Genomic DNA, 27,184 nt, shown 5'->3' with positions numbered 1-27,184 from the left:
GTCATGACTCATTACAAGTGCAAGGAATACGGATCTAAAAACCTCTACAGCCCATCTAGGCCTAGGAGCTCAAAGGTTGGCCCATCGATGGGTTCGACAACCACTCTGGGTACCTTCAAGGTACGGAAGTAGAAAGGGGTGGGTCCGTAAGTGGCTAGTACCTAGGCGCACGAGCGCCACGGGCATCTCGGCTCACATTTGAGTCTCGACCGGTTATGATCCTTGGTTTTTCTCGAAGAAAGGCACATAGCTCTCAGGACTAGTTGAATGGACTCGAGAACTATACAGATCGACCGCTAAGAATCTAGGGTTGGTCACCAAGCTGACCCTAGCTGGATCCCCACGAATGGGATGTTGGGATCCTAATCGAACTACCAGCTAACAAACCACCAAATCTCATGAACATACCCATGAAGGGTCCGGTCGTGATGAAAGGGAACCACCGTTCCCAAGTTATGTCATGGGCTACAGAAGAAGGCCAAAGCCCTCAGAGTACTCCCATTTGGAAGAATCTCTGAAGGAGTATTATACTCCTCCGAAGGCTCGAGGGCTACTATCGGGGACTAATACTAGGGTACCCTAAGAGGAGAGGCTAATGGTCGTCATATGTGAATCTATCTAGGCAGTCAAGGGTGCGACTATAGCTCCAACCGACACCGAGGCCACTGGCTCCACCTCGCCCGACGCCTGAGGGTGAGCTCTGCTTGGCCCGACCCCCGAGGGTGGGCTCTGCCTCGTCCGATGTCTAAGGGTTGGCTCCGCCTCCCCCGACGTCTAAGGGTTGGCTCTGCCTTGCCCGGCGTCTAAGGGCTAACTCCGTCTCGCCCGACATCTACGGGCTGGCTCTGCCTCGTACGACGTCTGATGGCTAGCTCTGCCTCACCCAATCCCTCGGGCATGGCTCCTGACAGAAGCTCATGTCGCCGCCAACCACTACGGGCTAGAAAGTACAACCCAAGGTCAAACTTCTGGCATCGTGCAAGGAGCGGTCATGTCTCAACACGACCTGTCCCTGCGACATGTCATTCTAGGGGACTCACATCACCCACAGTGACGAACGCATGGTCACTGTGCTGCCTACTCCCTGTATGGTCGTTGATCAGCACGCTGGGTCGCCACGCCATCCATCGGTGTGGGATGAGACGTCACGACCCATTGACAACGCCAGGGCATGGCATCATCAGGCGGATAGGCGCCCGACGTGGGGCTATCCCTGTCACCATCGGTCATGTCAGCGGGGCCCGCACAAAGGAAAGGAAAGGCCTAGCGACCCTAAAGGGCTTCCTCTCCCTCTCGTTCTTCTCTTTTCTCCCGTTGTAACCCGTGCTTTCCCTTGGCCTATAAAAGGGAAAGCAGAGCATCTCACTAATGGGGATCGCATCGCACAAGAACTGATCACACTGCATCAGATCAGTTCAGAACCACTAGCATCAAACCTCGAACATACAGCCGAGCAACGACGAAGCTCTGGGCTCCCATTTGTTCTTTCCATCAGAGACTTAGGACATGTCCCTCTCTCATCCGTTTGTAACCCCTACTATGAACTTTTCAGTGCTAGTAACACTAGCAGTAGCAACGAACTAGACATAGGGGCATTCTACCCGAACCAGTATAAACATCATGTCCTCTTAGCACACCATCAGAGCCAGACGCATAATAATACAAATTTATTCGTTGGTGTTTACTCGAAACACCGACAGAAAGGTTGTGTTGATTGAATGTTCGTCTCTTTTTACAATAACTAAGGTCTAATATTTATACCCAGAACCTAAACATGGATCCTACCCAAATACAACTCATTATAATTCTTGGAATAAAAGAAAACTTCCAAACTTAATAATAATTTGTACCTCAATTTTCCTTATTCATAGAGTCCGACACATCTCCCTGACGCCACTCAAGTATAGCCCATTGACGCTGTCTGCTGACATCATCATAAAATAGCCGATTCTGACATTACATCTAAATCAGTTGATACCAATTCTCATCCAATCGATTCCTTAATGACACAATCTTGGAAGCTTCGAGTTCACGCGTTCTTCTTTCCAAATTTTGGTGTAAACAGTTTCCTACTGTGATAAGACCACCCCTCTATATATATGAGAGAATCATGGCCAATTGAGTTCTCATCTATCTAATCGACACAAAAACACAACAAATCAATCTACTACCTCTTTTTACCCTCTTTTTCCAATCTACCTCTTCTCCTCGTTCTTCGCCGGTGTTGCATGGCTGGAGGATCGACGACGACGACGCTCTAGAGCGGTCAAGCCAGCTAGAGCAGCCCATAGTCGCGCGCATGTCCTGACGGGGTCCCTCCCAGGTGTGTGGGGTTTCGGGTCTCAAGAGACCTTGTCGGCGTATCTTGCGTATCGTGCTCCCGGCGAGGCTCCTCCGACGACGTATCTTGCGTATCGCGCTCATCGTTGGAGGCATAAGGTCCAGGTGTGGACATCCCCTAGGCGTCGGCCGATCCTAAAATTGGTTAGGTCCTACATCAAACGATTTAGCTCCTTATCGAGTCTGTGACCTAATTAAGCGCCAATAGGAGTGCTACTGGGCCGAACGTGCTTCTCCTCTGGGTCTTGCCGCTCCTGCAAATTCGGAGCCCAAACTGAAAACGTAGTATACGGTTAACTTTTAACGGATCGACCGGATCGCGAGCCCAAACCCAAACCCACCGGCGCGTTTGGCCGCGTCTTGGTTTGGGCGCCGCCGGCGTCCTTGAATGAATGCGCCGCGTGGCGCCGCCTCCGAGATCGATGCGAGCCACTGGATCCGGGCAGGTCAACGTCTAGTTTACGATGTGGAATGGGGGCCGCGAGTCCGCGACGGAGACGGAGGTTGCGACGTGCATGACTTACCCTACGGTGGCTTCGGACGATGCAAAAGGCGCCTATGCAGGTGCACAGTGCACGCAATGTAAAGTGCAGTGAGTTCAAAGCGAGGCACCCGTACCGAGATGGATTACATACGTATATATACCAGTGCGAGTACACACAGTGTGGTCCAGCTTATATAAGTTGTCTAAAATAAAACTGAAACTGAAACCCAAACATCACGGTTTTTTTTATAACTTTTTCTAGTCGTTTTCTCACCACAGCGTTCATTTATATCAAAATACAAAAGTTATTTTACAACCAACTTATCCTGACATTGTTTTCCCACCGTTTAGGTACCTTTCGTAACGGAGTGTTTCTTAGACTTCGCTGAAATTTATCTTATGCTGATGCTTATGCTGATCTGTTGTAAGAGAAAATGTCGTGTCAAATATGATCAAGGCCAATGGAGGGGCACTAATTTGCATTGTAGAAAGGAGCCACGCTACTACAAAAAAACATTTATAGGGCGGCTGGCGATGGTTTGTAGAGACGGCTCGGCTAGCTACCCCTACCATACCGTCTCTACAAATCATGCATTTGTAGGGACGGTTCGCAGACCGTCCTTACAGATCAATTTGTAGAGGCGGTTGGTATTATCAGCCGCCCCACAAATCGATTTTGTAGGGACGGCTGGAGCCGTCCCTACAAAATCGATTTGTAGGGGCGGCTACCGTACCAATCGCCCCTACAGTACATTTTTCTGCCAAAGAATTTTTAAATTACCAACACGTGCTCCCCCAAATCATCCTGTGACGAGTAAAATACATGAAGTATCCTGGCAAACTTGACTATAATATTGTGGCCCAAACAAAATTATTTAGCCAAAAGTTTCTAAACATCTTCTATAGTATAAGAATAACAATAACAACAAACAGACTCATATTATGACAACAAAACATATATCTATATCATAAAAAGACCAAGCAAGCACTCAAGTGCTAACAAAACAAAAAATAGAGGTAGTATGTGTAGTACAAGTAGATATGTCTAATATGTAATAAATTGGCAAAGAGGGTCAGAAGTTTCTTCTCATTTCATCAAGAACTAATAATTCAAACATTGAAATAAGCCCGGAGATGCAGCAAGTGTAGGTCGGCTTTGAAGGATATCGCACGGCTGAGCTCTGCCATTGCATCGTTCTCCTTGTGGCTATCCATCAGCACTGTGCAAATCAAAACCAAAACAATATTTTAACCAGATTTATATACTGTGCAGAGCAATACATGAAAGACATGAAAAAGATGAATCATTGTCTAACACGTTATTCATCTTAGCACTTTCACAAAGACATGAGTACATGACATGAATAAGGAGTACTTTCATAGGTATGAGAGTTTTCACAAAGATGAGGTTGTTACGCCTGTGCATATTTTTATCCTAGCATAGGGTGGCTCTAAGTTTAGCATAATCTACTTGATTCTCGGCTGCTGCACTAGTCAAAGTGATGCAAGGTTCAAAACTTGTGACCAATTTATGTTAAGAAGAGGAATTTTGCAAAGCGATACAATCCAGAAAAAAGGATAAGTGTTTGCAGCGATAGTCCAATGAACTTCATGTTAAACAATAAAGAGAAGGTAATCACCACCAGGGTAACACAGTAAAAAATGAGTAATTAAGTGCACTATGCTTAAAACAAAGTTTCAGTATTAAAGCTATATTTGAATGATGGCTACAGTATCAGACATTTTAGATAAGAAACATAGTATTTCCATTTCAATCAATACACTTTAAACCGTAAAACATGGGGCCAGTAGCAACAGGTAAAAGTTATTCAAAAAGAAAGACAGCTACCAAAAAAATTGTACAGAGAAACACTAATATTGCATAATGCATCATCTTAAGGCATGATCTATTGGTTCTCAATACAGAACTGAAGATGATGTAAAATACAATGCAGACTTTTGCCTTATTATAAAAATTTATTGTAAGTTATCACCAAACCAGAAGAAAAGTTTCAATTTGATCCAACCTGCTGCTCGATATCTGTAAGGATAAACACGTAAAGGATCCAATTGGGTCACGGTTTGCAAATCTGTCATAGTTTGTTCCTGTTCGCAATATTCTGAACGTTTCTCATAAGCCTAAGCATTGTTTTTAGCTTTTTCTATCAACTTTGTCATCTCTTCATATGCAGCTTCCCTTTGTTCCTGAGAAAATGAACACGAGTAAAATACATGATCAAGTATCCTGGCAAACTTAAATGTAATATTGTGGCCCAAACAAGATTGTCTAGCCAAAAGTTTCTAAACATCTTCTATAGTACAAGAATCACAATAATCATAAACAGACTCATATTATGACAACAAAACATATATCTATATCACAAAAAGACCAAGCAAGCACTCAAGTGCTAACAAAACAAAAAATAGAGGTAGTATGTGTAGTACAAGTAGATATATCTAACATGTAATAAATTGGCAAAGAGGGTCAGAAGTTTCTTCTCATTTCATCAAAAACTAATAATTCAAACATTGAAATAAGCCAAAGGAATGGACTACATATATGAGGACGACAGTATTGACAATCAGCTGTGACCACAGCTTAGCTGTTCATGACAACCAATTTTATGCGAGAGTCCCACACGGCAGCCTGTTCGTTTCGGCTTATACGATCGTGGATTATAAGCTGCAACAATATTTTTCTCTCACACCAAACCAGCCAGCAGTACTTCTGGCTTATAATCCACGATCGTTTCAGCCGAAACGAACAGGCTGTTACAGCCTCACCCTAGCTTATGCAATAGCTACAATTAACATATAAACTAAACACAGCAGTAGAAAAACAAAACGAGAAATTCACCTTGCCGCTAAATTTCTTCTCAAGCTCCCTAACGAGCCTGACGTGGATCTTCCTGAAGGCCTTGCGCAGGCGGTACGGGGCGTGGATCACAATAGCCTTCCTGCTCCCAGCAACATCCATCTGGCTGCAAAGTCACAACAAGCATCGTCACCCAATGTCCAAACCAAAAACCACAGGCTACTACATCTCAACATGCGACAATAGATAGTAGGAAGAAACGGTAACCTTACATAGCATTGTTGATGTACAGGTCCTTGAGGTCACTTTTGAGCTCCTGGTTGCCGTTCTCTAGGTTGAAGAAAACCTGCAAGTACAGCAAAAAACCAGCCGAAAACACATCACAACCCTGACAAATGGGCAACCACACACAGAGCACCAGTCCGAAGGAAAGGAAACACAACAGTGGGGGAGAGAGGAGGGGGATTGGCACTCAGCTCACATGGGCGACGGAGTCCTCGAACTCGGAGGGCTCAAGGCCCTTCTCCTTCTGGATCTTCTTCCTCGCGGTGTACATCTTGCCTTCCCTTCGCCGTCGGGCCCTGCGGCCAAGGAGGAGATTCGAAAAGCAGAGCATGGATTAGCAACCAGTGCATGGGGAGATAATAATCAGAGAACGCGGCGCCAGATCGATGGTGGACTCGGAGGCGGAGATGGGATACCTGAGCGGGAGGAGATGGGGTCAGGAAGCGAAGTGGAGGCACCGACGCTAGGGTTTGGAGGAGGCGTGGGTGGATGCTCAGGTAGGAGCTCTTATACGCTTCGTTAAAACCCTAGCCCCGGGGAGTGGGCCAACCAGGCCGTGAGACGGCCGAGTATTTGAGAAGCCTATTTTATGGGCGGACTTGAGAGGTGTGCAGGGGCCTCTACATACCAGCCGCCCCCTACAAATCGACCCATTTGTAGGGGCGGCTTGTATCACCAGTCGTCGTTACTGTGCAATTTGTAGGGACGGCTAGTCTCGTGGATCTCAAACACGCCCACTGTAGAGCCGGTTGAGCCGTCCCTAAAAAAAAATTATCCTGTTCCTACAAACTTTTTTTTTTTGTGTGTAGCAGTGACTCACCACACTTGCTCTGTTTCAAAGCGCACAGAACCGAGGTTACATGATCCTAGCATCTGAGGCTGGGTGGATCACGCTGTCGCAGCCTTGCAGCCGGGATGAAACCTGCCTGGTCTAGACAAGGATTTCGTGACGTTGGATTTTATTCGCCCAAGGTCCAAATCCTTGCAGTCAATCCTCAGGGCAAAGGTGGCAACCAACGAAACAAGCTTGAAGTGTGCCGCGGATCGAAAGAGTACCCGGCGAAGGCTCTGATTTCGTGTAACCAAGCTACAACCCCTGCTCTTATTTGCCCGGTCCGGCCGGCCCTGATGATGACATCCTGACAGGCATGCAAAGCAGGTTTATGCTCCTAAATCCTAGTCCATCTCTAACCAACGCATGCATGGATGCACATGCGCTGACATCATGCGTGGAGTCAGTAGGTCCCGACGATCTGCTGATGCATGGATACGATGCAACAAATTTGCCTCTTCCATTGCCTGCGCCCTGCTGTCACGGCTGGACCTCGATCGATCGCATGCAACAAGTTGTGTTGCGCCCCGGGCCCCGGCCCATGTACGTGAACTAGCTGCTGCTCACACTTTAATGCCAGGTGGGGTCCTCGTCATCAGATCATCACTCGCCTAATTAATCATGGATTTGTACTGTGCAACTACAGAGACAGGAAAAAAAAAGAGGGCTCATCGCGCCGGCTTAGGCTATGTACATGTTCAGTAGGAGAGGAGGTATGCATGCTGCACATAAATACAGGCACATGCAGCTCTCACTCAGTGAGCGTATTAAATGGTGGGGCTCTGGTAGGCGTACGCCGCCTGCCCTTTCTATCAGGATCTGCCTCACCTACCGGTCGGTGCCGGTCCGTGTATTAACCGGCCTGACGAGCCTGTTCGGGCTGGTATCAGCCGGCTTATTCTGTTTTTAGTTTGTAGCAGTATTTTTTTCTCATAATATTTTAGTATAAACTGTATTTTTCAATACGACCAGTAAATAATTCCATTCAGCCGAACCCTCGTGAGATCAACGTAAACTAGGCCGGTGATTGGAGGATCCAGTGTGTAGTAATACTGAGGATAAGCTCGAGATTAACTCCACAACGAACTCCATGAATCGTTGCTGAAGCGAGGTGTGTGTTCATGGAATGAATATAGTAGTGTAGAGATGAAAATCACCAAAGTTTTGACCTAAATTTTCTTTATAAATTTATACCCCTACTACTAAGGCCCTGTTTGCCTGAATCTGGAGAAATTTGAATAAATCTGAAAAAATTTATGAGAAAAAACACTGTTTCACATGAAAAAAAGAAGCCGGTCAAACCGGCTTTAAAAGTCACGGGGCCTAAAAATGAAAATCGCCAGCTTCTCTTCCTACACATACAATTAATACTATACTACTACTAGGCCGCGTTTAGTTGCCGACCAAGGTGGGCGCCGCCAAAAAAGAGAGATCACTGTAGCATATTGTAGCATTCGTTTATATTTGGTAATAATTGTTTAATCATTGACTAATTAGGTTCAAAACGTTCGTCTAGCAAAGTACAACTAAACTGTGCAATTAGTTTTTGATTTCGTCAACATTTAGTACTCCATACCTGCACCGCAAGTTTAATATGACGGTGAATCTTCTTTTTAGGTAGTGCCAAATTTTGGATTTCTCTGGAAATCAACATGGCCCTAGTGGTACATTGCATTGGATCCTTCGATCCGCGCCTACTACCACTAGTACATGTCACTAGTATTAGTAAAAAAAGAAGAAGAACTCCGATCAATCAAGGGTGTAGCGACAGCGTCCAATTAATCATCCTGTCGTTAACTAATTGGCTTCGTTAATCATCGGCAGAACACTAAGAATGAGCAGGCAGGAGGTAAGGTATCGAGATTAGCAGGTCATCCATTCAGGCGACAAGCCGCAGTGGAGCACTACGGCTACCAGTGGCGCGGACACGAACACGATCGCCGTCGCTGCCAGTACCAGCACTCGCCTCGTCACCCTCCACCGCCTCCACGTCCAACTGGACGTCGGCCGCGGTAGGACGGGGAGGATGAGGAGGAGGAGGAGCAAGGGGCGACATGGTTTACTCCGCCACGCTGATGCTCCACCACCGCTGCTGCTGGTGCGGCGGTTGTGACGGCGTCGCTGGTGGTAGCGGCCGTCGTGCTGGTGCAGCGGCTGCCGGTGGTGGTACTGCTACTGCTGCTCGTGGTGGTGGTGCTAGTCGTCTCGGCGGCGGTACTTGAGGGCGGGGAGGACGACGACGACAGGCCCAGGAGCAGGTCCACGAAAGCGCCGACGATGAGGTGGTGGTGCTGCTTGCCGTTGATCCGGAGGTACCACGCCAGGAGCTCCTCCAGTGCCGCCCAGTCGCGGAGCCCGTGCGCGGTCACCATCTCCTCCATCGACGCCCGGAAGTCGCCGTACGGGTCGCCCGAGTCCACCGCCACCGCCACGCTGCGCTCCGCCAGAGACATCTTCGCCGCCGCCGCCCTCGGCTGCTTCTTGACGTCGTCGTCGTCGTCGTCGTCCGCGTCATCGGGGCCGCCGGGCGTATTTACCGTCGTCTTCTTCGCCTCCTCCGTCGCCGACGACGCCGAGACCGCCTTCTTCCACGCCGTCGGCTCGGGGGCGTCGGCGGCGGCCGTGGCGACGATGGAGTTGGACGCCGGCAGCGGGCCCGGCGGGTCGAAGAAGAAGCGATCGGTGGACGTTCGGCCCAGGATGCGGATCACGGCCTCCGACCACTCCTCGGACGCCGTGGTGGTCGAGAAGCTGTCGTCGTCGTCGTCATGGAGCGCCTCAGCTGCCCCCTCGTCGCCGTCGCCGGCGAGGGAGAAGAAGTCCGCGGCGGGGTCGTCGAAGTAGACCGAGTTGACCGTCTTGTACATTTCGCCGGGCGCCGCCCCGTGGCCCATCACCATCGTCGGCTTCCCGGCACCTGCAGGGCTCCGGCGACCGGCTGCTGCCGTCGCCGTGCAGCATGGCTCGTCGTCGTCGCCAGCGGCGCCTAAGCGGAAGGAGGCCGTCTGCGGGTTGGTCCCGCACGGCGGCCACGGCCACGGCGAGGAGGCGGAGGCGGCGGCGGACGTGGAGGAGGGAGCGCCGGAGTCCACGAGCCGGGAGAAGATAGAGACCAGGCCTTTCCTGCCCATTTCTGGGACTGGGTGGGAGGAACGGTGGATGGATCGACGTCGACGGAATGCAGTGGGCGATGGGTGGTGGTGGTGGATGGAATGGAATGGAGTGAATTATTGCTGTCGCGCGGGTACTCGAGTGACGAGTCGAGCTCGAACGAATTGATGACCAGACGGATCGGAGAGGGAGAGGAACTCAAGTGGTGGTTGAGGAGACGGGAGGAGGAAGATGAGATGAGATGAGATGAGAGTAGGATGCAGAGGCTGGGCCGCAGCTGGGCGCGTGCAAGCAAGCTCTGGCAGTCTGGCTGGCTGCCTGCAATTAAGGTCTCCAGAAAATTTTGCAAAATTTTTTAAGATTTTCTATCGCATCAAATCTTTAACGTATGCATAAAGCATTAAATATAAATAAAAAATAAAACTAATTACACAGTTTAGACGAAATTCACGAGATGAATCTTTTAAACTTAATTAAATTAAGATTGGATATTAATTACTAAATAACAACGAAAAATGCTACGGACAGACCCTAAGAGGAAGCTTGAAGAACATGGGGGTGGGCCCGTGGCTCATGCATAATGCCCGTACTACTTGCGTTCTGTTCGTTAGATGGTGATTAGCAGAATGGACACGATTGGGCACAAGAGACGACTGTACCATTTCTTTTTCTTTTTCTTTTGAAATTGAAAAAATGAAAGGGACTGTGCCATTGTTTGGTACGCGCGACACTTCTGTAGCACAAAATGCCAAATTCAAATTTTGGCAAGTTGTTCCCACCAAAATTTGGTTGCGCTTTTTCTCCGCTCACAAATTACTGTGGTCAAAGCGACTGTAGCCGAACGTGCCGCATAAGTTAAAAATTTGGCATGTAAGTTTGCATCCAAATTTAGTTTTTTCTGGCTACTCTGAAAAAACCAGTGGGTGTTTGTTCCCCCTACTGAAATTTAGTCTATGTCACATCAAATGTTTGGACACATGCATGTAATACTAAACGTAGACTAATTATAAAACTAATTGCACAGATTGAGACTAATTTACGAGACGAATCTATTAAGCCTAATTATGCTCATATTTAGTTTTTCTAATTAGTATCTAAATACCCGATATGACATCTACTAAACTTTAGTCCATATCATTGTTAACGACAAAAAAAAATGTCAATTGGTTTGTTGGGCGAGTGTATGGATTCACTCAGGCGTGGTTGGATGGATACATAAGTTTTGATGACGACATGAATGTCGGTTTCATTCGGATTGGTCGGCCGAGTGGATAAGTTTATTTTTACTCGATTATATTTCACTCGAAATCGGTTTAGTTGAGTCGGGTCAGTCGTCAACTTTGGCCTCGTTCGGCTTATCCCATATCCGGTTTGTTCGGCTTCTTTTTTCAGCAGAAACAGTGTTTTTCTCTCATAACATTTCAGCCGGAACAGTGTTTTTAGCCAATTTCAGCCAAGATTCAGCAAGCCGAACGGGGCCAATGGGTGATGCCTTTAGATTAGTAGGAGACAAATTGGCGGTGCACTCAGACCAGTAAAGCCTCGTTCGGTTGTTCTGGAATGAGGTCAGGATTTGTTCCGGCTATTCAGTCACTATATAAATTAGCCTATTGCACCTGGAAATCTTCCATGCCACGATTGCGAGAAAAACCAACGGGCCCTAAGCAAGAAGTGCTAAGATAGGCCTCGTTTAGTTGGCGAATTTTTTTGGGGAATTGTACTGTAGCACTTTCGTTGTTATTTGACAATTAGTGTCCAATCATAGTCTAATTATGCTTAAAAGATTCGTCTCGTGAATTTCGTCTAAACTGTGTAATTAATTTTATTTTTTATTTATATTTAATGCTTTATGCATACATCCAAAGAGTCGATATGACGGGGACTCTTGAAAAATTTTGTAAAATTTTGGAAACTGCACATAGTCTTGTTAGTTGTTAGCACTAGAAATCTGGCCAATCAACGCTTACACGTATGCATCGGGAGGGAGATGGAGTCCGCATTAAAGACCTGCAAAGCTCATTTATATGCAGCTGTGAATGACAAGAAGGGAAAAGAATACCTTCTGAAGGAGAATAGAGTTGCTGTATACAGTCTGGACTTTAGATTTTCTACTAGCATAAATGTAAGGGCAACAGCCAATTGAGGAAACCCAATCTGTCTTTTAAGCCCCGAGGAATGAAGAAGTCCCGGCCTCGAAACCCTACATGCAGTCCTTTAAAACAGTGGTAGTGCCGGTTCAACAAAACCTCTCTTTTCGCTTCACATGAAATGGTGTGATTTGGATGAATCTCTAACACCAGAATGTGTTTGTTTAGTTTGTTCAGCCTTTCCAGTAACATTGTACACAACTTTTGTACTAAATCCATATCCCATAAACATGTAATTTTTGTGGTGGTTAAGTGCTTTAGTGCAATGAAATTACATAATTAACCATCTTTTCCAGCTGAACGGTGCTTCAAACAGAGTAGATGCTCTTGATTGATAACCAAAGGTCACCAGTCACCACGCCGAATTATTTGCACCACGCGCACACTTGCTTAGATCAGCGTTATTTGTTTCGTGACCGCACCTTAGGCATGCCATACTTGCTTAGAGTTGTTTTCATCTCTTCTCGTGCCAAAAGTGTAGCATTTGGGGCATATTTGGAAGGCAACTCCAACTAGCCGTGCGAAGGCGAAGCCTACCATGCCATGCCACGAGTGTGCGCCGAACAAATTGTCCGCTAAACTTTTATTTGGTCAGACAGCATGTGAAAATGAGCGTCATGCTTGTTCCTCTATGTTTAATGGCGTTGTACGAGATCAACAAAGTCTGCATTTTGCTACCCTCTTAATGAAATACACGCTTCCAGCGCGTTCGCGAAAAAAAATGAGCGGGGATGCGGACGTGGAGCGGATGGCGCGCCAGAACCTTTGGTGGGCAGCGGCACGAAGGCAAACACCTTTAAGGGAGAGTGCAGCTTGTCTCAACTTCTGCGTGGTTGGTTTTGATCGGCTCCCAAATAGACCCTTGTTTTGCTCGCCACGTGCTCTGTTCGCTTGGTCGATAAGCCATGACTGAAAGTATTGTTGTCTGATTTGCTGTGAGGAAAAAATACTGTTTATTGACTGAAAAAATACTGCTTATAAGCCAAGCGAACCGCTGACGGGTTCGATGCAGCCAAATTGCCAGAAACCCAACATGGCAAGTTTACAACACATACCAAACACGCGGCGCGGCAAGTTCTGCATGATGACTAGCTACATGACGCGGCAAGCGGATGGAGTTTTGAGCATACAAGAGGCAAGGCTTATCGAGCTAAGCACCCTGTGACCCTGACACTAAGCGCTGCCATTTACATGCGCGGCAAGTAGACGCGGAAAGCAGTTGGCGGATGCACGATGCGGGATAAGGGGTGGCTAAAACAATGAAGATGTTGATTTGCATAAAGATTTAATGGTGAAATCAAACTTTTGCTACAGTAATTAGGCTTGAAATCAAGCCATTAGGGGGGCTGGAGGCCCCCCCCGCCCCCCCCCCCCCCCCGCGCCGGCGGAAAGGATTTCGAAAGAGACCTTGCACGAGTGGCATAGCAAGTACTTGCAATTGCAAATGGGGTTACTTGTTGTGGTTGACGGGTTGGTGGCCGCAGTGAATTACACGTTCTGGGGTTTGCCTGTTCTGGTTGGCAGTTTGGCACTGTGCATGCATGGTGGGCACTGGGCCGGCAGCGGCAGGCAATGGCAATCTGTGCTGTGCGTGTGCGAGGGGCTGCGGCGGAGACCGTGACCGCACTAGCGGCGGGGGAAAATGAAAAAAAAAATGCAGCGTTCCGCTGTAGGTTCGCAGCGGTTCAGACTTCAGAATAGCAAAATGCTCTGCCGCGGAGATTTCGTTGTCGATGCTTGCATGTGCATGTATAGTGTATGGGACATGTTTGTTGCCGAGTATAATCGTTGGACGGTAACATCGATTTCGTCTAGAGAAGGAAATATAATTTTTGGGACCTGACAGACTAATATATTGCTAAGTATGCGTAGTAGTTTAAGACGAGTAAAGAGTTCCTAATCTCATCTCCCAATATATACTTTCTCTGATGAGTTGAACAACTTTACGGTTTTAGAAAGAAATTCGTAACTGTTGGAGATGCTCTTAACATCTTTAGCAGTAACATGCATGTCCTGGTAACTAAACTACTAAACTGGGTAGGTTTGAACATTTGGGCCTTCTTTCACTCCCTATAATAATGGGCTACTGCTGTAGTACTTACACAGAAGCACTGTTCCGTCATCCGTGGGTGCGGAATATAGGGGGGAGACAGGCATTTATGAACACGATAAAAATGGAAGATTCGCACCGTGCACGTTCCAATTCGTGGCCATGTGCGCGCATTGCTCTATTTTCCAGTCTTTTTCACTCTCAACACACACACCCCCCTCCAAAAAAAAAGTTTAATAGTCAGTAATGACTAATTTAGATAGGTAAAAAAAAATCTATCCCTAATAATAAAAAGACAAAATTTCTGTCCGCTTTAGATTTTCGTCCAGCCCAACTATTCGCTTGGTTTCGGCCTGATACTGGTCGGACTCATGTTGGGCTTCCGAGTTGTATTCAGCCCGTGGCTTTCCTTTTTTTGTTTTTCCCGCTTATCCTATTCCAATTCCAATCGCACGCACGCTGTACCTTCGTACGCACACGCCGCACGCCGCTCCGAGTTCGCCTTCCCTCCCTCCGTCTCCGTCACAGATCCGCAAGAACGCTGCGCCGCCGTACGCACACGCCGGCGTCGCGCCGCTCCGAGTTCGGCTCGGCCCTCCCTCCCTCCGTGTCCGACGCAGCGCCGCCGCTCCTCCCGTCTCGCGTGCAGCGCCGATGCTCAATGGAGCAGTCTGCGCTGCCTCCTCCCGGGCCCTGCTGCCGCAAGCTGGCGCCGCTGCATTGGTCGACGTTCATGGCATCACCGACGCTCCATCCACGTAGCGAGTTGGAATCGAAATCCAATCCAACGAAGAAACCAGCTCGAATCGGGAAAAAAATTCAGGGATTTTAAACTTTTTTTTTTCTATAGTCACGGATGACAGTCTTTCGTTTGCCACTTTTATTTGCTCCTACCATCCTAAACAGTGAACTTTCTATGTTTTTACTATTTTTATTGATATGGCACCTCAGGCGGGCACGCAGCGTGGTAGTGAGCCTGAGAAGCCCTATAGAGCATGCTAAATAACCTATTCACCCTTTTGTCTTGACCTCTGGCCATCACCCGAAGCCGAGCGACCCGACGGCGAGCAGGCTCAGGCGGCGGAGGTGAAAGGTATAATTAGAGGGGATAAATAGCCTATTAAAAATTTCTAAAACACCCGCTCGAATCGGGAAAAAATCCATGGTAAGTCTGACATGGACTCCACGTTCAGACACAAATTCCTTCACTTTTTTTCTATTTATATATTAGAGATTTCGGTTGAAACTAAACTTAAAAGGTGCCATTGGGATATCCTGTTTTTGTAGGCTTTAAATCCTGATCTCGCGGATCTGAACAAGTACAGAAGCCTGATCTTGCCATGCTGAACAAGAACAAAAACTCTTGATGTCACCGTACACACGATCCAGCAAGGTTTGCTTCTTGATGTTGCTATAAGTAGTTTTAGTTTTTTTTTTCTTTTTCTCTTTTAAACTGGAGTAGTTCATATGCTATTCTCTTTGGATTCGCTAGGTTTAGTTAATACTAGGTATTCATATGTGCTTTCTTCTTCTTACATAACACTGAGTAGTATACTAACAAGAGTAGTTGGTATGCTATTCTCTGTGAGCTACCTCCGCGGCAGCGGCCTGGGGGAGGACTGCATGGAACGCTAGGAGGACGAACTGGAGTATGAGCTGATGTTTGGAATTTCTTATGGACAGTATCTTTCAATGTCCTGTCTTGCAGTGGAACTGAACCTTCCCATGCCCTGATCTATGTGTGATTCAGTTCACTTAAAATTGGGAATTAGTTGCCTCAAGCATGGCAGTGCAAAGGTATTTCTGTACAGGTTCTTATTATATGTTAACTCCAGGTCAATCACTTTCTCCGCCACTATCCGCTATTGATTTATTCAGTGCTGCTTTAGTTTTGTATAAATTTTGTGGCACTTGTATCTTTGCAAATTGAATTATGCACTACACTGTACTGAGTACTCCTTATTGCGTATTTATTTTCTGCTGTATGTACTAGCAAGACTAAATGGACATGGCAATGTGTTTCAGGACATGAAGAAGATTATTAAAAGTTTGAAGGGGCGCATTATGAAGCTTGCTCTAAGTGATTTTGGATGTCTTGTGAGTAATGACTATTTATTTAAAATTCTTTTGCTCTTAAACTATGAGATATTGTGACCTGTGAAGCATTTCTCCCTTTTCTAGACAAGATTCAAGTTTGTTCTTGCAAATGCTTTGGATTTACCCTCAGTGCTCTACTAACACATCTCTTTTTCATCCAGTTCCTTATCTCCATTATTTCCATTGTTGATGACACAAAGCTTGTTTCTAAGGTTGGTTAGCACCTACAGTCTGCTTTCTGAGAAAATCATGTCTCTTGTTGCAAGCAGTCAGAAATGGGCAACACTAAAAGTTTATTTTTGGCCTGGAAGATTGTGATTCAAGAGCTGGCCAAACATTTAACGCAAATCATTTTTGACAAGGTAATAGTTTTCCTTTGTCCAAATAGTTTATCTTTATTTCATATTTTGTAAACTTGCGCACTTAAGACTTTACTAATGGATTTATTTGATGGAACAGAATGTGAGACAACAATTGCTGCAACTACTTCACCCTCTTTGCTCACGCTTTCTCTGGATGATCTGGCTTGTCTAAACTACAATGTGCCTTCTCTTAGTTCAATGGAGGCAAGTTAGCTACTCTTTTATGTCCAAGTATTCTATGGAGAAAGATATCCTAAATAGTTGATGTTTCTGGTTCAGGGTGAGATATCAGAGACAGCTACCGAAGTTAAATTAGAAAATAAAGTAGATGGTGTGATTGATGACGATCCCAATGGCTTAATAGGCATGCAAATTGTGTCTGAGAGCAAGAAGGATCCATTACAAAGGCGACATGAACTGTTGATCAAAAGTGAGCTTGCTGAGGTGATGCCCGTACCTATTTCATTAAAGTGACCAATATCACTCTTTTAAGAAGTGTGTTAATTCTTGCAACATGGGTAGATACAGTTTAATCACAAAACCTCTAATTGCAGGCTGCTGATCTCAGTGCACAATGTTTTGTGTGAACAGCCATGGTTATAGAAAGGAAGCAATAAGTGGACAGTAAATTATGTGCAGTAGTAGGTCACCTGCAGCATTGCTTGTGTATCCACCCTTTTTATCTGCATAGTGACTATTCTGTATCCAACCCTTTGAAATAATATAGGTTATTGCCAGCGACGGAGGCAGCGGTGGGGCTGGGGGGGCTCTAGCCCCCTCTATCGATCCTGGGCACGTGGAGCCTCCCTAAGCCATTCCTTAAAATTTTATGTATATATGTATTAGGTAGGAGGGGCTAAGGTTAAGAGAAGATAAAAAAACCTTTATTTTTTTGTTCAGCCCCTCCTAAATTTTTTTCTGGCTTCGTCCCTGTTATTGCCCTTCTGTTCTGAAGTTACCACTGATTCTTATTGTATTTCTGCACCTTGGCCTGTCTTGTCGTTGCACTTATCTCGATGGAATTCTATTTTCTATGTACTAGAAGCATACTTACTAAATACTAATGGCACCGCAAATATGAAATACCTCGTGGATGGAAATGGATGTATTCCAGGTTACATTCACTCCTGTTTGCAATCTGGCTCTGAGCTTAGGGCATGTATAATGCAAGGTGCTTAAGCATTAGTGCTTAAAGAGAGAATACTACGTAATTAAGCACGCCCTTATAAAAATTAGTCCCACCACCAATACAAACGGGTTCTTAAATAAGATCAACTAACTTTTCTGTACACTTCAAGCACCTGGAGTAAACATAAACATCTTATCCTCCTTATAAGCATCTCATGCAGTTAGATGATTGGATTTGGTCCTAATATATTTTTTAATTTGTTTGCAGGCTCTCGTCCAATCATGCATTGAAAATGTTGGAGAATTAATTCAAACAAATTTTGGTAAAGAAATATTATATGAGGTGATCTGCTGTTATCCATTGCTCCATGGAGATGAGAAACCTGCTCTTTACTGTTTATGAGTTTTTATGAGCAACTCCTTTTGACATCATGACCTCGATATTCAATTTGTCCTTAGTATGGCATACCACAACATTGATTTGTATAAGAACTGTTTTTTACCCACCCAACAATGACCATTGCTCATTGTTCATGCCATGTTAATTTAATGTAGAAGTCCAAAATTGATTTGAAAGACAATCATTTTTCCTAACAATGACCATTGTCCATTCCTTATTAGTTTTATCTTCAAGTACAAAATTGGACCGACAAATGATGACTTTTGTGGACCTTTATGTTAATCTGACTATTGATCTCTATCTAATGTGGAGAAATTTGTATTGGTTAATGGAATCTACTTTCTTTGGGATGAGCAAGATTTGGCTTGCTCCTGCGGGAGAGCCAAATCGGCTTGCTCGACCGAGCGAGCTCCTCGTCGTTCGTGCTGATGCAGCAAGACAAGGCGAGGCGAGCTACGCCCAGAACCAAGCAGACCCTTTATCAACCACTATCATCAGTCCAACAGTTCCTTAGAAATTTTTAATCTCTAAATGATGTTATTTACTCAAAACTGCCCCGTTTGTTTTAGATGATGCACATGTCAGCTGATCATCTCATGAATATAAAATCAAAGGATGCTTTGTTGATTTATAAGTTATTGAACCATATTTCGTTGGTGATATTGAAGTAGCGAAGTAATATTGTACTACATGTTAATGTTCTAGCATCTGAAATTTTGTTACACGAACCCGTTTTATACTTCATGCAAAATTCAAAGCATACAATACATGGTGCTATTGTGTTAGGTAATTTTACATGAAAGTCCTCAATGTTACAGTTAATTATAAATTCAGTGAACAGACTTGTTCAATTATAATTAAAAAAATAAATGATTTTTTCTTATTTTGTAAATTCATTTCCTATGTCCTAGGATTAATTTCTTCCCGTTGTAAAGCACGGACACTTTTGCTAGTAGTGTATAAATTTGGAGAACGTGACAAGCAAAAATTACTTATCTTTACTTTCTCTCATTTCAACTACGCAGATGATTTTTACAATCGCATACCCTTTTCTTCAAGGGTGGTTTATAGCTTGATAAAGCTGTCCATGGAAATCTTCTGATTTTCAGGGGTGTCAATCACCTCTGAAAATAGATGTCGAACAAATAAATTCATATCTTTTTAAATTTAATTCAGATGGAAACAAATGGTATATCAAAAGTATAGAGCTTGACGAGATCTAAAACTTTGCAATTTTCTAAGTTTTCTATTTGATATCATTTACGGGCCCAATTTTGTAGAGTTTTTGGATCTTGAAATTTATTTTTTTGAATATTTTTTTTCCAAATGACAACGAATGGAGACTCACTATACCAAAACTATATTTTTCGAAGAGATCTAAAACTTTATAGTTGAAATATTTTTAATTTAAAATTGTTTATGAGCCAAAATATTCAATACAAAATTCATAAAAGTTAATATAAAAGGGGTAGCATCCTATATACTTTAGTTACCACCAATTACTACTTTATATATTTTCCATCTCCATTCTATTTTCCCCTTTACATTGCACCTACACATTCAACTTTTTATTTGGCTTGGAATCGATCACTTCATGCATATATGAGCTCTCCAAGCTTGAGTTAATTTGTCTATATTAATAATAAAAAAAAGGATAACTTAGAAGCATGTAGAGAAGTGTTTTGGTATTTCTTATAATGATATGTGTATGCCATTTAACTTTAGAGGTTGCTTTAGGTTATGTTTTTAAATGTAAATTATATTGAAGGGTTACATTGTAAAAAAAAATTCATGATGGCATATGTGAGCTAGGAATCTAGATGATGACCAGAGGGGCTACTTTACAAGTTTACATAATGATGATGGTGAGTAATCTGGGTCAAGATCTAATGGGTTACTAGACTATTCTTAAATGACATATATTGAGCAGTTTTCTTTTTATATATATTTTTTTTTGAAAGATCCGAGGACATATGTTCCAGCATATAGTGAGCAGTTTTTTCGTTATATTTTTCGCTATATAGAAAGCGGAACAATTATGGTGGCTTTTAATATTAATGATGATTATAGTCTATCAAAAAGTTATTGGTCATATGTTTGTGGTATTTATTCGAATATCTAGGTTTAGAGGTCGATGTGTGCTTGCTTTGACATCTTAAGTTGGGAATGGTTGATCGTAGGCTGGGCTGCCACTGAGGACTAGACTTTTCAGTGTAGTTCTGGTTGCGTGGTAGGGTGTCGAATACTCAAATTTGCCGAATTAAATCGGGTTTATGAACTTAATACCAGATATATATATGTGGTCAGCTATTTCGGGTTCGTGTGATTGCTGATTCAGGACCGGGTTGAGGTGCTGGATTCTGGTATCGGATTTTATGCCAACATTTTATCAGTTTTGACTATTAGTGTGGTAGGAGTGGCTAGTCATAGCTAATGAAATAAGCATCTTAAAGGACAACTTTCATACAAAATTGCCGATTAACTTGTGGTGCGATGAACGCTTCCAGTCTGGATTAGAGAGAACTAAGGATCATATATGTTGGTGTTTTGGAACCGGGGGTCCCTCAACCAACGAGTGAATTTGTACTGCGTGTCCCTAATCCCGGATGGTGATGCAAAGAGACACAAGGTTTATACTGGTTCGGGCAGTCGAGGCCCTACGTCCAGTCTGAGAGATTGATCTTGTATTCCTTGCACCGGAGTGCTCGTGGTAGGGGGTTACAAGCTGAGTGAGAGAGGGAGCTAGCCCCAGGTCTCGGCGAGGGTGGTGCGAACTGCTTGGGACGTTGCTCCCAAGCAGCGTGGAAGTGCGTGATTCTATCGGTGTGTTTGTCCTTCTGCCCCCCCAGAAATGGCCCTGGCTACCTCCTTTTATAGTTACAAGGAGGAAGCGAGAGGTACATGAGAAGGCTACTATTTGCTGACGTATTCCGCTCCCTGAAGCAGTATGGCGTCGTGGGAGTTCCAGTCGATGTCTAGTCGGTATGGTCTTCAAGGCTGACGACATGCTGCGCTCTTGTACTTTTGTTGACTTGGTGAAATGCCGAGGCCTGGTGGCTGCTGTAGTAGGCTGTGTCGAGACCTATCGCGCTGAGGCCGAGACCCACTGTGCTGAGGCCTGCTGTGCCGAGGCCTTTAGCGGGTGGCAATGTGAGGTCTGGGCGGCCATCGCCGATAGTTGATTTGGGCGGAACAGTGCCGAACATGCGTCTACAGGATACGGTGCCCTGTATCGTCAGTAAGGGATGGTAAAAAGGCGATTTGACCGTTGTCCTGTCGCGGCATACTGCCGATCGTGACTTTCGTAGTGAGGGCAGCTGGGTGCATTAATTGGATGCGATAGCCTGCCAGAGTGACTTTTGAGGTGGAGGTGACGAGATTGCGGGACGAGCCCAGCCTCGGGCGAGGCGGAGCATGGCCAGTTCGCCCGAGGCCCTACCGGGAGTCTCGGGCGAGGCGGAATCCGAGGCTCATCGGGGGTCTCGAGCGGGGCGGAGCGGTCGGTTCGCTGGCCCCGAGGTCACAGGAACCCGGTTCTGACTCCCCACGTCGTGTCCGTCCTTGGTGCAGGAGTTTAGGCAGCACAGTAGCCGGTAACCCTTGCACAGTCCCGTCGTGGATGGCAGGGTGCTAACGTGACGGACGTCTGGTCTGCCACGTCGCTGCACTGCGCCGTCGTGTGATTTGTCGGAGTGGTTGAGCGCCTCGATGGGACGTGCGGAAGTGACATGCTGGTCGTACTCGGTCTTGTGCGTCGTGGGGCTCCAGTACGGCTTGATGCAGGACATGGTGGGCGACGTGCGGGTTGCCGTGTAATGACGTCGTAGGGGGCAGCGGCTATACCGAGGCCGAGCCATCGCGGGGGGCTCGGTGGTCATGGACCCTCAGGCTGCCGAGCCCGTGAAGCAAACTGTCGAGGTCCTTGGGGGGAGTTATTGGCCTTGGGTACTGATTCCGAGGCTACAGTAGCCCAGATGTGGCTCCCCACGCTGCATTGTCCTCGGTGCAGGAGTTGGCAGCATAGTGAGGCATGGGCGTCACGGTGGTTAGTACAGTGGCGGGTAACCCCTGCCCTGTCCTGCCTCCTGTCCCATCGGCCATTCTGCTGTACTGTGCCGGGCGTGCGGCTGTTGTCAGGGGCAGCAGTTGGCTGAGTTGTCGTGACACGACGTTTTGCCAGAGGGACGGGAGAAGGAAGAGGTGGCGGAGTGCTGCCGAGTCCGCCTTGCGCGAGACAGAGGGTCGGTGGCCCGGCCGAGGCCTTTGACGGGGAATCGGCCGAGGCCCGTGGTGAGGGGCCTCGGGCGAAGCGGAGGGTCGGCCGAGGCTCGCGGCGATGGGGCCTCGGGCGAGTCGGACAACCGGCCGAGGCCAGCAGCGTTTAGCTGGTTTCGATCTTTACGAAGTCTAAGCAGTCGTTTTTTGGATCTTGCTTAGGGTACCCCTTCTCACGGTATCCGACAATATATATCCTTGAGGATTAGAAATTGAACCTCTACATAGAGTTATGAGCAGGCAGGGCCTAGCGCTGGCAGATCAATTAACAATAGGCAACAGTGGACACTGTCGTCGGCTGGTCATGCAATCCCCATGAAATTCTGGCAAAGTTAATCATTGGCTGTGCGTGGTCCAATTGACGCTTGTTCCGATCGGGATACAGTCATACAGATCCATGTACAACGGCTTGGCAGCAGCAGCTAGACGATCGAGAACGACTACTACACCAGGCATCGATCGATCCAGACGTACGCTGTATGCACTACCTGTTCGATCGTTTTTTTTTTGTCGCAATGGCAACTGTGCAGTCTGTGATCCTGTATGTACGCCGTGCGCTGGGCAATCATCGTCACCCGCTGTATGATGCACACGGACACGGTGCAGCTCTGTAGCATCATGTGCAACGATGTTCCGGTCATCCTCATGTGTATACGACGCAATCTGTAGCAGGCAGCCAGTCACGGTCGCTTTGCATATGCATGCATGTGTACTCGCTCTGTCTAAAAAGAATGGTCTATTCTGGTTTCGAGAGAAAAAAAAATCAAATTCTACCAGATTTTCTAGAAAATAGTCTCTAAATTTTATATTGTAAAAATAATTTCCATCATTTATTTGGTGATATTTATTGAATATAATAAATATTAATGTTTTCATATCATTTAGTTCATTTTGAGATGGATTGACTTTTTCGAGGAAGCGAGTTTTAACGGGTTTTTCTTCTTCTTACGGTTCTGCTCGTGCCGGTAATCCTATGCTACTACAATAGAAAATCTAAGGGCAAAGCCCATTTTTCCTCCCTCATCTCTTACAGTCGTCCGAATTTCCTCCCTCAACTACAAAACCAGGAATCTTTCCTCCTCCATCTATAAAAACCGGTTATTTTTGCACATTGGTTGGTTTCGCAGACTGTTTGTGCCTACGTGGACCGCCGACACGGCAACCACGCTGACGCCGTTTCAAAGGATGCGGCCAGCGGCCGAGTGAAACCCTAGGCCATTCCCGTCGCTCCTTTCCTCTCTCTCTCTCTCTCTCTCTCTCTCTCTCTCTCTCTCTCTCTCTCTCTCTCTCTCCACTCTAGTAAGACGGTGACGACGACGGAGAAGAAAGTTTCCCAGTAGAGGTGGCGGCACTGAGGTTCCCTGCCGCGGCGACACTGGATCCCGTCAGTGGGCAGGCCACGACGCTGAGATCTAAAGACAGTGGAGAGGTTAAGCCAACTAATCCCCAAATCTTTAGATTTTATATTCTGATGCTTTGGAATTGGTGTGTACTGTAAGGTTAAGAATATGTTGGGGGCTTAGTTAGGGGTTTGTTTATTCGATTGCCTAGGGCACACGGTTGATTTGGAGGCTAGTTTATTCAACACAGTTGCTTAGTTTATTACTTGTGCTGCATAGTTGAGATCCAAGTGATTTGAGTATAGGATGTACTTATGCATCGGGAGTTGGTTATGTCAATGAGTTTTTAAATAAGTAGATGCATGTTCTAAGAACCTGATTGAAGTGCATTCTACTTGCAGTGTGGACATGGATGTTTTAAACACCCTTGTTGTGAGGTTCTATTTCAATGGTCAATTTGTCAAAATTGGTAACAGATTGGACTATTTTGGTGGATTGGAGGCAATGTCTCACATTGAGAGGGATAAAGTGTCTTTGCTAGAGGTTGTTGGTCATCTAAAAGATCACTGCACTATATCAGAGGGGGCTTTGCTGCACTGGTTATTCCCTAGTAAAGAACTTGATAGTGGACTTCGTGTTCTATTGGACGACAATGCTTGCATTCAAATGTCAGATGCTATCGAAAAATGAGTGGTGGCTGATATATATGTTGAGGATCCACAGCAAGATGAGGCTGCAAATGAAGAGTACTACTCAAAAAAAGCTAAGAACAAGGCGCATGAGGAAGAAGAGTCAAGTGCAGACAGTGACTACATGCATGGAGACTCTTGCTCTTCTGAAGACGATGATGAAGCTGCAGAAATTATCAAAAAGTTCAGGGATTTAAAAAAGAAGATGAAGGAGGGACAAAGTGCAACACTAGATGATGTGGTGCTGAAAGGCTCAACTGGTATGCTTGCCGGATTTGAAATTATTGAAGATGGGTATGGTACTCCATATGTAAAGAGCAGTGAAGAAGAAGCCTCTGAAGTGGAAGCTCATAGTGAGGGAGAATTAATAAGAAACAATGATGGCCTACCAAGGTTTAAGAAGAGCCCAGGTACTCCAATTTTCTCCTTGGGCATGAAGTTTAGAAGCAAACAACAATTTAAGAAGGCAATAATTAGATATGGCCTTGCTAAGAGGAAATGTATCAAATTTGTAAAGGATGAGCCAACAAGAGTGAGGGCAAAGTGTGAATGGAAGCACTGTCCATGGGTCATTTTGTTATCAACCAACACTAGGACTGAGAGCTGGCAGATTGTCACATTTAATGAATTCCACACATGTCCTCCTAGGAGGGACAACAGGTTGGTTACTGCTAGAAGGATTGCAGAGAGGTATGAGAAGTTCATAATGGCCAATCCTACATGGAATTATGGAAGCATGAAGCAGACTGTGCAAGAAGAGATGTTTGCAGATGTTAACATTGCTAAGCTCAAGAGAGCAAAGGCCATGGTCATGCAGAAGGTACTAGACTCCACAAAAGGATAGTTCAGAGACTATATGACTACCAGGATGAGCTACTGAGAAGTAATCCTGGCAGCACTGCCATAGTGGTAAAAGAACCACATGTGGAGCCTCCAACTTTTCAAAGAATGTTCATTTGCCTGGATGCCTTGAAGAAAGGTTTCATTGCAGGTTGTAGGAGAGTTGTGGGACTAGATGGATGCTTTTTTAAAGGTGCAACTAATGGTGAATTGTTGTGTGCTATAGGGAGGGATGCCAACAACCAGATGTACCCTATTGCATGGGCTGTGGTTGAAAAAGAAACAAATGAAACTTGTGATTGGTTTTGTGGTCTGTTGTTTAAGGACTTGGGTGTTGGTGATGGCTCTGATTGGGTGTTTATTTCAAATCAGCAAAAGGTATGTGTGCTGCCTTCATCATATTGAGCTTTACTGCATTACATGTGTTACGAAAAAGTATGTAACTCTAGGTTGGTTTATTGTAGAGAATTTTAAATGCAGTGCAAAACTGGGCTCCAAATGTAGAACACAGAAATTGTGCAAGGCATATATATGCTAATTGGAAGAAATATTTCACTGAAAAGGAGTGGCAGAAGAAGTTCTAGGCTTGTGCCAAGGCCCCTTGTCTGATGTTGTTCAACTTGGCTAGAGCAAGGTTAGCTAGGGCAACAGTTCAAGGAGCTCAAGCTATTCTTAACACTCATCCACAACACTGGAGCAGGGCATGGTTCAGGTTAGGATTAAATTGTGATAGTGTGGATAACAATTTGTGTGAGTCATTTAACAAGGGATTGTCGAAGCTAGATATTTTCCAATAATCACTATGTTAGAAACAATAAGAAGGAAAGTGATGGTTAGGATCCATGACAATGTTACTAAATCACATAGGTGGTCTACCTTCATATGCCCTAACATTTTGAAGAAGTTGAATTCTTACATCACAATGTCAGGCCACTATCATGCAATATGTAATGGGGCAGAAAAATTTGAAGTGGTGCTCTAGGAGAATAGATTTACAGTTGACTTGGATAAAAAGAGTGCTCATGTAGATACTGGCAGCTATCAGGATTGCCATGCCCACATGCCATATCATGTATATATTTTAAGACTAGCAGCTTAGAGGAGTACATTGCCAACTGCTATTCAGTTGATGCTTTTCGGAAGACATATGCCTACTGCCTTAACCCAGTTGAAGGCATGACCAATTGGCCTGTATCAGATAGACCCCCACTTAGAGCTCCAGGATATGTGAGGATGCCAGGTAGGCCCAAAACCGAGAGAAGGAGGGACCCAACTGAGCCACCCAAACATACAAAAATGTCAAAAGTTGGGACTATCATCAGGTGCTCCAAATGCAAGGTTGCGGGGCATAACAAATCTTCCTGTGACAAAAAAAACAGCTGCAAGTTCTTCCAATCCTGGGCATACAGGAATAGGTACTGCTGCTTCTTCCAATGATGGCTATGCACAGTCGACGGCTCCTATTCATGGTGCTTCCAAAGCCATTGTGATGATGTCAAACACTGATGAAACCTACTCCACCTCAAAAAAAGGAAGAATCCTACAGTGACTACATGCCAAGGCTCCAAATCGAACGTAACAAATGTCTTCCTTTATATTGTTTCTAAATATCTTGCATACTATGTTGCCTAACACTCTTCCTGGTTTCTTGCATTCTAGAAGATGGTCACCAGTAAAGCAAGTGCAAAGGTAACAACTACAACCGGTGGTTCTGCTACTATGCAGCTTTCAGCAAATGCGCCAAGACCTCATGCAAGTGCAAGTGTTAGCATCAACATCACCTCTGGGACAGCATCTGCAAAAGTATCTGCCACTGCTCCACGTTTGGGGAAGGCTAAAAAAGTAACCCGCGCCCAGGACCTATGCTCATGCTTCCACCATGGGAATCAGCAAATCTGTGATGCTCTAGTTCATGTGCAAGCAGACTTATGTATGGATGTGTGCTATTTGTACCTAAACTTATGTATGTGCAACCAGACATGCACGTGT

At 45.4% G+C, this 27,184-nt stretch overlaps 1 protein-coding gene, 1 long non-coding RNA gene and 2 pseudogenes across 2 annotated transcripts; 2 read left to right on the top strand and 2 right to left on the bottom strand.

The window, feature by feature from the left end:
- Positions 1-4,963: 4,963 nt before the first annotated feature.
- LOC136507222 (small ribosomal subunit protein eS7-like) lies at positions 4,964-6,195 on the bottom strand. The gene is made up of 4 exons (XM_066502015.1): positions 6,121-6,195; positions 5,912-5,985; positions 5,682-5,805; positions 4,964-5,029 (listed from the first exon to the last, which is right to left on the bottom strand). The coding sequence occupies exons 1-4, from the start codon at positions 6,193-6,195 to the stop codon at positions 4,964-4,966; spliced, it is 339 nt and encodes a 112-aa protein (XP_066358112.1).
- Positions 6,196-8,443: 2,248 nt separating this feature from the next.
- Positions 8,444-10,152, bottom strand: LOC136509352 (transcription repressor OFP15-like; annotated as a pseudogene).
- Positions 10,153-15,350: 5,198 nt separating this feature from the next.
- Positions 15,351-16,728, top strand: LOC136508082 (uncharacterized). Its single transcript, XR_010771857.1, has 5 exons — positions 15,351-15,457; positions 15,632-15,861; positions 16,090-16,161; positions 16,323-16,523; positions 16,621-16,728. It is a non-coding gene; the product is annotated as an uncharacterized lncRNA (long non-coding RNA).
- A 6,113-nt stretch (positions 16,729-22,841) lies between these two features.
- Positions 22,842-26,632, top strand: LOC136507221 (uncharacterized; annotated as a pseudogene).
- The last annotated feature ends 552 nt before the right edge of the window (positions 26,633-27,184 follow it).

The sequence above is a fragment of the Miscanthus floridulus genome, chromosome 15 (genome assembly GCF_019320115.1).
Source record: "Miscanthus floridulus cultivar M001 chromosome 15, ASM1932011v1, whole genome shotgun sequence".
NCBI classification, from domain to species: domain Eukaryota; kingdom Viridiplantae; phylum Streptophyta; class Magnoliopsida; order Poales; family Poaceae; genus Miscanthus; species Miscanthus floridulus.
The sequence above is the reverse complement of the archived record's forward strand: the minus strand, read 5'-3'. Positions and strand labels throughout refer to the sequence as shown.

Bases quoted from the DNA above. Each gene is read 5' to 3' on its own strand.
- LOC136507222 (XM_066502015.1), bottom strand. From the start codon at position 6,195: ATGTACACCGCGAGGAAGAAGATCCAGAAGGAGAAGGGCCTTGAGCCC. The intron at 5,806-5,911 runs GTAAGGTTACCG...GTGACTTTGCAG, and splicing joins CTGTACATCAACAATGCTAT to CCAGATGGATGTTGCTGGGA. The intron at 5,030-5,681 runs GTGAATTTCTCG...TCATTTTCTCAG, and splicing joins AGAAGAAATTTAGCGGCAAG to GAACAAAGGGAAGCTGCATA.